Raw genomic sequence first — 12,003 nt, forward strand, 5'->3', positions numbered from 1 at the left:
TAGCAAATCTTTGTGAAGAAATTACAAAATGTCGCAATTCTATGACCACTTATATATTTGAAGCATGTTGCTTTGACATCTAGCAAAATATTTACTCATGAACTAAAAAACGACTCTGCAACTGAAATCATTTTTAAACTATTTATCATTTTTCTCAGTATACAATTTTCGTTTAATGTCTTGCAATCGTTGGATTCGCTCAGTTAATAAAGGATGTGTGGGGTTTTGAAGATCATCCCCTTTCTCAGTGTACCTTTGAATCCCTGCTACCCCAGTCAAATGCCTGATTACTCGATTCACTCTGAGGTGTGACTTCAGGTAGCTTATTCCTCCATTGCAATACCTCACGCCACATTTTGCTGCCTGCTCGTCTGCTCGTAACTCTTGTTTCTGTTTCAAGATTTTGCTTAATCCATTGTAAGAAGCAAAACTAAAACCGGCTAGTAAAACACTCAAAAAAACCTTAAAACCTTTTGTTGGCGCATTTTGAGCTCTAGGCAATATCCATATGACAGCTCTGAATGTACCAAACAGCCATGCTGCAGGCAACAATGCACGGTAAACAAAATCAAAGTTATTAATGTGTGCCAACTCGTGGGCTATTGCAAATGCAACATGGTCATTTTTGACAAGTAAGGACTTTTCTAAAGCTCTTCCACAGTTTGAATCCCAGTCGACTTCAATAGTATCAAATTGCACTTTGCTTTTTCGTAATGTTTCGACGTCTTTAATCAAGAAAGACCTTGGCAGTCCAATAACTACTTTGTTTGGTAGTAAAAAAGAGCCGGCACTTACAGTCAAAAACCCATTGTTTATAAACAAATCTTTATCTGAGTAGCTGCTAATGCCCATTCTCTCGCATGTCTCTTTGTATATATCATTGATTATTTGAGGCACCTCCGATTTTACTTTCAATTCAAATGCATTCCTGTTAATCTGCGGAAAAAGATGCGGGACTGCATGAAATGCCAATATGGCTGTTGCCCCAACAGCCGATATAATTTTTGCTCTCCGAAAAGGTATACCACTTTGAAATTGATTTCTTGGCACAACTTTCAGCGGCCCTTCGGTGCCCATAATGAAAATCAACCGAAATTAGTAAGAATCTTTCTGTGCTCTCTTTTCTGTAGATTTAGGCCATTAATTGCAGCCTCACACCGAGATACCAGCAGAAGTGATAAAGAGGCTCATTGCCTTTTCGGCTAAAAACATTCCTTTGTGACCCTACTCACCCAACCAATGTCTAGGTATTTTCATGTTTTCACATGCACCTTAACTTTCTATTTCTTTTCTTCTTCCATTAGTTAATGGTTGCATGGCTTGCCACTTTTGCATGAACAAGGTCTTGCTAGTAGACAGAAGAAGGTCATTGTTTCTTCTTCTCAAACCCCTCAAAAACGGTTGGGGTTAGACGGCGCATAGCCTGCGTCGCAGACCATCTCCTTCAGAATATGGTCTGCAACGCAGGCGCACCGACACCTCAAAAATAAATGGTCCAAATGATGCGAGAACGCCATCTTCAGTCTTATGATTGACAACGGTAAAATATTCTGAGGACCACCTTCCCCTTATTTGCTAATAGTTTTTGTTCGGTGACCTGGAACAAATATCAATAAATGAATAACTGCTCGACCCTCGAACAGAGGCGGGGCAAGGGGATGGACTGGGGTGGACATGTCTACCCAACTTTTTTATAAGATCGACTTTTTAAGATCGACTTTCTAACTTTCTAAACTTCTAATTAAAAACTGGACTAAAGAGTTTAGGGGGTGGGTGTGTTAGTTTTCTTCTCTTAGATCGGGACATTTTTCATTTTGATGGTCAGTTACGGTTCTTTTCAGATTTTAGCTTCTCCACTAGCCCGCGTTAAAACAAACCCGGGTTAAAAGTTATCCGTTTTTAAAGTGAGTCAATGAAAATGGCATTTTTCTTCGACCCAGGTTTAATCTGTTTTTGATCGTTCCAGCTAAGCCGGGTTGAAATGTATTCAGGGTGAAAAGTTGTAAGAGAAATCACTATTTGTTTCAATAACCCTTCATTTTCCATCGTTGTAGGCCAATGGAAGCAACATTGACATCGATGATTTGTTGCTGTTATTGCAAGTGGGTCAGAAATTATCCAGTTTCGGCGTTTCCATTAAATCACAGGTGGGACAATTCTGCATTTATAGAGAGAAGCAATGACTACACTTTTGTTATTAGAATGCAATAATTTTTGTACAGCCTCTATTTTTTAAAGAAAATTTTTGTTTTCAGCCCAAATATGTTCTTAGATACATCCTTATTTTTTTCGAATCCGATATGGTTTCAGGAAAAAATCGCTTGCTCTCGAATAGAAAACACCTTTTCTTTCTTTCTCCAACGTCTGTCACTAGAGTTTAAGCTTGACTCTTCCCCTCCCCAATTTCTCCCAGAAACAATAATCAGTGTTCTTCTGAGAAACGTCGATTTGTCTATCTTGAACGGTATGGTATTTTGTTAGACTTGGTCTGGGAGATGCTTTTTTAGCTATTTAGAAGGCATGATTTAGAAGATTTTTTCCATGTCGGCCCCAACCATGATGGGTCCTCCTACGTCACTAAACATGATTCTCAGCTCCCCAGGTTAAATTTCTTCAAGCTGTCTCTGAAAAACGTTATCAACTCAATTATAAAAATGTCAACGTGCTAAGAAATATATGTAAATATCTTAATAGAGCTGAAAAGCCTTGCTAAATCTAAAATCCTTTTTGTTTCTTTTTTAAGTCGTTTTCCCCTCAAACTCTTTCCATAACACATACCATAAATTGCTTTGTGGTGCCATGACCAACTGCACACTTTATATTCATTCGCACTGCATTACAGGTTTTGCTTGCTTTCTCCCGGTCTCCCGGTTTCTATGATTTTCTTCTTATTTATCCTTGTCTTTCAGCAAAGGTTTTCTTGTAACAAAAATGATTGAAATGACTTTGTTCGCAACAAAGTTTTTTGTCAGTGTTTTCAAATTAACGAAAACGTTAAAAATCATTAGGAAGACGCTACACATGATAATTGTTGTCATTAACTGTTTATCCAAAATGACTTTTTTTGACAGGTATGTTGTCTATAAATTCAAGAAATTCCAGGGATCTCCTTGTTTTTGGCCAAATATCCCTGTTTTTCTCAACAAAAAGTTTGAAATTTATAGATTTTGAAAATTTTAGGTTGACAGGTCTGATACAAATACAAATACTAATACAAATACAAATTAAAATACAGATACTAAAACAAATACAAATACTAAAACAGAAACAAATACTAATACAGATACAAATACAAAGAAAAATACTAAAACAGATACAAATACTAATACAGATACAAATACAAAAAAAAATACTAAAACAAATACAAATACTCATACTCATACTCATAAAAAGACAAATACAAATGAAAATGAAAATACTAAAACAGATACAAATACTAATACAGATACAAATACAAAGAAAAATACTAAAACAAATACAAATACTCATACTCATACTCATAAAAAGACAAATACAAATGAAAATGAAAATACTAAAACAGATACAAATACTAATACAGATACAAATACAAAGAAAAATACTAAAAAAAATACAAATACTCATACTCATACTCATAAAAATACAAATACAAATTAAAATACAAATACTAAAACAAATACTCATACTTATACTCATACTCATAAAAATACAAATAAAAATGAAAATAAAAATACTAAAACAGATACAAATACTAATACAGATACAAATACAAAGAAAAATACTAAAACAAATACAAATACTCATACTCATACTCATAAAAAGACAAATACAAATGAAAATGAAAATACTAAAACAGATACAAATACTAATACAGATACAAATACAAAGAAAAATACTAAAACAAATACAAATACTCATACTCATACTCATAAAAAGACAAATACAAATGAAAATGAAAATACTAAAACAGATACAAATACTCATACTCATACTCATAAAAATACAAATAAAAATGAAAATACTAAAACAGATACAAATACTAATACAGATACAAATACAAAGAAAAATACTAAAACAAATACAAATACTCATACTCATACTCATAAAAAGACAAATACAAATGAAAATGAAAATACTAAAACAGATACAAATACTAATACAGATACAAATACAAAGAAAAATACTAAAACAAATACAAATACTCATACTCATACTCATAAAAAGACAAATACAAATGAAAATGAAAATACTAAAACAGATACAAATACTCATACTCATACTCATAAAAATACAAATGAAAATGAAAATACTAAAACAGATACAAATACTAATACAGATACAAATACAAAGAAAAATACTAAAACAAATACAAATACTCATACTCATACTCATAAAAAGACAAATACAAATGAAAATGAAAATACTAAAACAGATACAAATACTAATACAGATACAAATACAAAGAAAAATACTAAAACAAATACAAATACTCATACTCATACTCATAAAAAGACAAATACAAATGAAAATGAAAATACTAAAACAAATACAAATACTCATACTCATACTCATAAAAAGACAAATACAAATTAAAATAAACATACTAAAAAAAATACAAATACTCATACTCATACTCATAAAAATACAAATAAAAATGAAAATAAAAATACTAAAACAGATACAATTACTAATACAGATACAAATACAAAGAAAAATACTAAAAAAAATACAAATACTCATACTCATACTCATAAAAAGACAAATACAAATGAAAATGAAAATACTAAAACAGATACAAATACTAATACAGATACAAATACAAAGAAAAATACTAAAACAAATACAAATACTCATACTCATACTCATAAAAAGACAAATAGAAATGAAAATGAAAATACTAAAACAGATACAAATACTAATACAGATACAAATACAAAGAAAAATACTAAAACAAATACAAATGAAATAGAATACAAATAAAAAAAAATACAAATAAAAATACTAAAAAAATACAAATGCAAATATTAAAACAAATACAAATACAAAGGCAAATGTAAATACAAATCAAATTCAAATACAAATTGAGGAAAAATAATAATAATACGATCATACGAAATAAAAATTATTTTGTAAACAGTATTAGATCTCTGTTAGGGAAATTTAGTCAATTATGTATGTGCAGAAAATCAGATCAAAAGTATATTTTTATGAACATGCTTGTCGAGATTCGATTGATATAAGAAATTATACATTTTATGATTATTGTATGATCATTTGTTGTACTTATTATCAAAACTATTCCCGTGCATAAAACGTCACTCAAAGCAGAATTCAAGCTAGATTTTTTAAATTAGGCTGTTACACTAGATGCAATTTCACCTTTCTACAAAATATAAGTCAATGCATGATTTTTATTTATCACATTTTGTGGGAATTTGTAGTATTTTATCAAATTTCTTGGTTTCATTTATTTTCCACATACCAACATAAAACCAAGTATTTTCAGACAGAAAAGTTTTCGAAAAACCCAACAGTAGAATTTAGGACAAACAGTTTTAGGAAAATGCCAAAATTAATGTTAAATCAGGCATTTAGTACAATTCAAATAACGATCAATGTAAGTAAATTGTACCAAGAAAAACGTTTTCTAAAATAATTAACGACGTTTCGAGCATAGCCCGTTATCAAGTAAGATTGAAAAGCGATGATAAAACTAAAAAATGTTAAAGGAATATGGAATTCGACAAATGGAATAGGAAGACGGATATAAGAGCATGGAAAAAAATATACGGAAAGAGCTAATAAAAATAAATATATATAAACATATACGCAAATACAGAATTTATGTATATGTATATATAAATAATATCATATTGTACCGCACGCATTTTAGTACATTTAGTACAATGATTGGATAATTAACAGAAAGAAACTTCAGCTAATTGTGTACATAGGTGTAGAGAAAATCAAGAGACAAGATTACTAAAAGAGCATCGAGGAAAAATTAAAAAAGACTGGCAAAAACAGGGCATCGAAAAGTTTAAAGCAGTTTTCCAGTATCTTTGTAAAGCGTGAGACATTCATAGCAAACCAGCATTCGTAAGCGTCGTAGAAACTGTGCTATGGTTTACGTAGAAATGGAAGAAGTTGTGAATAATCCTGGGAAGCTGGGTATGCTATTGATTAATCTTCAAAGTACACAGCCTCGCTTAATTTGGAATACGTATTTAAGCTTGACATTAACCGTTGTAAAGGGAAGCTGTAACGAAATACTAAATACTTGAAGTGTTTTCACTAAAAGATTCAAAAGTTTATCTTAAAACATTATCCTTTAACAAATTAAATACATGTATCTGTTTATCGTAGTAAAAATTCAAACAATCAAAATTGGAAACTGAAACAGCGTGAAACTGAAAAATGTTGATCGACCAAACTCAGCATATTGCCAAGCCCATCTTTGTGAGCGGAAATATTTATCGAATTAATTAATTTTCTACAAGTTTGGTTTAATTAGCAATCCTAAAGACTTCTAGAACCTGTTGTGGTGATGTAACAATTACAATAACATATGCTGCTGCCATCCAAATGGCTATGAATCCAACTTTCTTTATCAGCAAGAACATGTCTTTTGGAAGGAGGTACGCACTGAAAGTTCCTGTCACATCAAAGAGTACGTACGACAAAACCAAGTAAATAATGGTTGCCAGAAGAAAATTGAGTAACGGGTAGTCCTGAATGTAAACAATTAGCTGCTTGGCATTGCCCTGCATGTATACGTGCAACTGGGCGATATACGTCTCCAAAGTGATCTTGCCCAGCCAAGAGAGCATATAAGCATATTTAGATCGAAGTCTGGGGAAAATATTGCGAAAGTATATATAAGTAATAATGGGCAGGATCGATGTGTATGGGTGCAGTTTGTTGTAGTCGTATTTCCCAAGCGTGTAAACGTACGTGTACCATAACGCTATCATGAATATTAGAGCTGCTCCTATTCCAATTCTGATTGAATTCTTTACTAGCCTTTGCTTCGAGCTAAATGAATCTAGCTCTACATATTTGAGCAGCCGTTCGAAGTATGGGTGATTGTACGCGCATATCATGCCGAAAAAAGTAGCGTAGTGATCCAACCCACTGCGAAAGTTCCATTCATGCAAATTTCCGTTGTATCCAAGGATAAATTTGAATGGCGTAAAAACTATATCGGCAGCTCTTAGGTCGTAGATTATAAAAACCACTCCAGCATAAATTGACATTTTCAGAAACATCACTTTACGATTTTCATTCAAGTGCTCGTACGGTCGCATCATGGCGTAAACTGAGAAGAACCAGAAGGTATGCATAGCACAAATGTAGTAAAGCATGTACTGGTTATTTGTTACGACGGTTACGACAACCACCAGAAAATTCAATCTGAACAACATCTTGAGAACTCGATGCAGTGAGTAATCTCGGCGAACCCAGAAGAACGAGAAATTTCCTGGAACGAATAATCAAGGAAAATTTTTATTAAATCTATTAAAAAAAACTTTATATGGATATTCATCAAGCTGCAAACTGAGCCGGACATCATGACACTCAAGCAACAGCAAACACGTGGAACAGCACAAATATTCAGATTTCTAGATCCACAAAAAGCCTTAATATTTAACCAGGCTTCACCCACTTAGGTATTACTGAATGGAACAGCATTATTAGTAACAACCATCAATCTTTCCGTAATTCAATTCTTTCTCAACAGCCGAATCCAAACAAGTACGACACGCCCTATAAGACTACATCATATAGCTACTTAAGTTCCAATTGATATTCCTTATGAAATCTTTTGGTCTACGATAAAATTAATAAAGTGTCAATACTAACAAAAGGACCTCCATTAAAAGGTGTTAGAGAGTGAGTTGTGTTAGAGACAAAGCTTAAGCCATCTACCGATATCAACAGCTGCCCAATAAAAAAGCGCGATACAACTCATGTTGATTGATTAATAGTTGGTTGAAAGATGCTTTACACCACTTTATGATCTGTCTTTAAAGGCAACTGACCCATACAACAGGGGCCTAAGCCATCTTTCAATCAAAAATTGATCAATCAGTGAGTGTGACTCCACTCACACGCTCACTGATTGGTTGATATTGATTGACAGATAGCTTAAGCTACTGTTATGCCTGTCAATTACTTTTAAGGTGCGGAAATCAAGTTGTCTCTTACCAAAACCAGTCATCCAGACATAAGCTGCAATGAACAGACGTATCGCATTGTAAATCTCTGCTGCCTTGAAGTAGTGATACCAAACAAACATGACCTGCATCCAGCCTTTCCATTCTTCCGTTTGGTCCCTGTTTAGCAGCTTGCCATTGCACTCTCTGCCTGTTAGGCCACCAGAAACAACAAACAGCAATATAACAAATAGAATAAACAAATCCCTAGAATAAGTCCTGCTGGCCTTGGGTAAAAGATGCACGTAATCACAAATGTAGAAGTAGTACATGATTAGGCCTAGAATGATAACGGCATGCAAGAACGAATCAAACCCGACGACATTCTCTCTTCGTCTTTGCGCAACATTCGGAGCTGAAGTTGTGTTTGGCATTGTGCCTCCATCTTCAACGGTTTCCAGCAAGGTACGGGTTGATGTTGATGTTGGTGAAGATGGTACTCCTACGAAAAAACATCTTTTATTTGGACACTTCCAAGACTTTTCGGGAAGTTGCGACCCAATATTGCAATACGTAAATTATCAGAGATCATTTTTTCGTGTAATCCGTGGTTTTTTTCATTTCCTTTACGTTCTGTGACTTTGTTTGTATTCTAAGTTTCTATAACCAATATCTGTGTGTTAGTCCTTTCTTTATGGATTGTAGAAGCGGGCTTCTCGGCTTCTATCGCTCTAAAGCTCACAAATTGAATTGATAGTAGAATTGTGCGGAGTACATGTTCTTCTGAGTTTGCCTCTTAATGACTGCGAAAGCGAGGACCGTATCTTGAAGATAGATGATCTTTTTTATGAATTATGCGCCCAAATTCGTAGAGGTTAGGAATTGCTGGGACTATTTCTAGGGATTGTCCTTTGATGACTTTGTAGATACACCATATTGTGTCATAAAAAACAAACTGTAGAAATATACAAATGCTATAATTGAGAAAATTAGATTTACCTAACTGTTTTCATGTCTCTGGAAGGGGGAAGGGAAAAAGAAAGACTTTTCCGGTACAAGGTTTTCGGATATGGCTTTATTTTACATGGCTGGAAATATGGTTAAAGTTTTGCATTTTGAAGAAGGTAATACTTTAGGATGGTTATACTATGATTTTTATAACTCATCTTTTAATCGAAATTGGGGTTGGCGGCAGATGTTTTGATAAAAAAGATGACGAGGAAAACAGACATTGGTTCATCGTGTTCTATTTGCCAAGGAAGAAGCACAATGAATCCTGAATGAATAATCAAATGGACTTACCCGGATCAAGAAGGTGAAATCTACTGGGGACCAGATGCTTGGTGAGGGTTCTCATCAGCCAAAGAAAAACAGCTGAACACCAGCAAAGGAAGAGTGCTTTCTGGTGGCTTGTTGGTTGTCCATTCGGGGGCAGAACACCTTGTGAAGATTTGAAAGCATCAAGAAAGGATGACAGGATTACAGTAGATGTGTTCAGTTTGTCCGCTTGTGTCATAGTGCAGGTGGCTTGTACACCTGAGATCTGAAAAGAACGTTACAGTATGAGAAAGACATTTCTAAGGATGCATCAGACATAACTTTTGTGCTTAACGAAACAATGTTGTTGTGTTGCTTTTTTAATGTTCTGATGCTAAACTAAATACAAGGATGCTACAAAAATATGGATTTGAATGCCTCTACTTACAATAGAAGCAAATCATAGGAGTAGCATTTTCTCTATGCCAATTGATGGAAGCTGACAGGAATAGCAGTTTCATATAATAAAGAAATATGATCATATCAAATCGATGGTATTTCACATTTAAATTTCACTTAGTCTCAGTGTAAGTAATAAACCCAGCTTGATAGCTCATCTAAGGAACATATATTTTTTCCTCACATCCTTCTATACCGCCCAGTGTCACTGATCATACTAAGAAATATGAACGCGGCAAGAACATACTTTTGAACCAGAATCGCTATGAAGATTTATAGAATAATTGCTTTCATTTTTGCTTAATGTGGGATATTGATTTGATCTTTTAGTCTTGACTGTCAGAATAAGTCAAAATTAAATTCCGATAAAAGACCATGTATTGGTATATTTTGTTTCTCGTTATGCTTCCAGAAACGTGGCATACTTAGTTGATGAGGATAAGTTAACGATGGTTGGAGAAATCAAGATAAAACAGACAAAATAGAGCCATAGGACTGTAAAAGGATTCAGATTCAGAAACAAATGTAATTTGTATCCCTCATACTTTGATCTTTCAAAAAAGCCATGAGATATTTACTTGTTGAGAACCTCGAGGACAATGACAAACCATTAAGCAGGATAATGATAAAGAATTTACTATTGTTAGATAGATTCAAGCTGAATAAAAGAAGCAAGTGTCTAAAAGACGACGAGTTGCAGGTTGCATTAACTAAGATCATAAGGTCAATCAATAAAGGTTTGCATATTAAAAGCAACTTTCAAGAAAATTCAGTCGGCTATCAGTAGAAATATTTTCGTTTCCTTTACAGAATTAGATGATAAATCAAGAGATGAAAGTATCTAAATGCCTGGATCTAAATGCAAACGAAAATATTCTCACCACCTTTCATTGCGCGATCTTTTTAAAACTAGTTCGTGACTTAAACCAAACTGCTGTGGAAGTCGAAATCAAATAAACTCTACATGGAGAATCTCAAAATGAAAAAATATTAAAATGATACAAGAAATATAAATAAAGAGACTCACTCGCCTGTGAATAATGTCTTTCACTCAAAGATTTTGTGAACAGGTTATTGCCGCCATGTTTGGTGGAAGGAAACACGAATGCAGCCACATGCTTAGCCCAATCTGGGAGCCAAGCTTTACATTCCGATGGGATAGGTAACCCGTTACTATGGAAACCGTGCTTCAAAGAGGGCTGGTAAAATGCAAACGTTATTCGGGCAAGCTTTGTGTAAAGAGAATTGACACACTATTGTCAGTATAGAGAAAGAAATGTAGATAATGCAGAGGATGCATCAATATTTATAATTTGAGGAGTTTAAAAGCATCAGCCATAGCGATAAAGTCACGTAAAGATATAAAGATAAACATGAAGATGAAATAAGCTAAGCACTGCTTAATTTACGCTTTAGCTGATATTTTCTGCTTTATGTGGCAGCAAATCGCGTCGCGAGAAATCTGCACAGAATGTAAGCATCGAGATTGACATAATGCCAAGAGTCCGGATACTTCGGGCTCTAGAAACATTATTAAAATACTCAGTCTTAGGGTATATAAAGACCCCGCTTACACTTACACAAACGCAAACGGGTACAGATCCGAAATGTAGCTCTGTACCAAAACAAGCTGGATTATTAGCAGCGAAATAAGTTCGTGCTTAAACATAACTGCGGCGAAATCATTTGACGTGGCAGTTTAGCGCAAGGCTAGGTAGAATTTACAGCGCCCACCCGAATCCACCACGATATTCTGAATGGATTAAATTTGTTCTCTCCTTGATAAGTAACTGTAGAGAAACAGCTCCTTAAATAAAAGGTTCCCTTTCCCTATATGCCGATTCTCCCACTATATCCACTGTTCATTTGAATTGTATTTCTACAATATTATTAAGTGTTTTGATTTGCTTGATTTTAACTTTGGTATTTTGCCAGTAGAATCTTAAATCGATGGAACTGGACCCAACTGAATGTTGAAATTTATGTTGAAATTTTGTGTGAATTCTTTCTAAATTTATCTGCGAGACAACAACAAAGACACAATATGTCCATGTTAGTTTGGGCCAGAGAAACACGATGTTTTGCAAAAAAGGCTGTCTCGCGATGTTTTACGGAATGTTGCCTATGCAGGGTTTAACGTTACAGACTGTGA

General features: G+C 34.0%; 2 protein-coding genes across 3 annotated transcripts; both read right to left on the reverse strand.

Moving 5' to 3' along the window:
* Nucleotides 1-138: 138 nt before the first annotated feature.
* On the reverse strand, nt 139-1,077 carry LOC148958005 (transmembrane protein 177-like). The gene has a single exon (XM_089114203.1). The coding sequence runs from the start codon at nt 1,075-1,077 to the stop codon at nt 139-141; it is 939 nt and encodes a 312-aa protein (XP_088970329.1).
* Nucleotides 1,078-5,193: 4,116 nt separating this feature from the next.
* On the reverse strand, nt 5,194-11,949 carry LOC135687959 (uncharacterized). Of its 2 annotated transcripts, none has more exons than XM_089113900.1 (4): nt 10,883-11,949; nt 9,438-9,678; nt 8,188-8,637; nt 5,194-7,459 (listed from the first exon to the last, which is right to left on the reverse strand). In XM_089113900.1, the coding sequence occupies exons 2-4, from the start codon at nt 9,649-9,651 to the stop codon at nt 6,486-6,488; spliced, it is 1,638 nt and encodes a 545-aa protein (XP_088970026.1). In that variant the 5' UTR covers nt 9,652-9,678; nt 10,883-11,949; the 3' UTR covers nt 5,194-6,485. The 2 variants fall into 2 exon arrangements, with proteins under 2 accessions (XP_088970026.1, XP_065060669.2); XM_065204597.2 differs by having other exon boundaries at nt 10,879-11,949.
* Nucleotides 11,950-12,003: the final 54 nt, after the last annotated feature.

Source organism: Rhopilema esculentum, chromosome 19, assembly GCF_057945365.1.
Source record: "Rhopilema esculentum isolate cy_ngs chromosome 19, ASM5794536v1, whole genome shotgun sequence".
NCBI lineage: Eukaryota > Metazoa > Cnidaria > Scyphozoa > Rhizostomeae > Rhizostomatidae > Rhopilema > Rhopilema esculentum.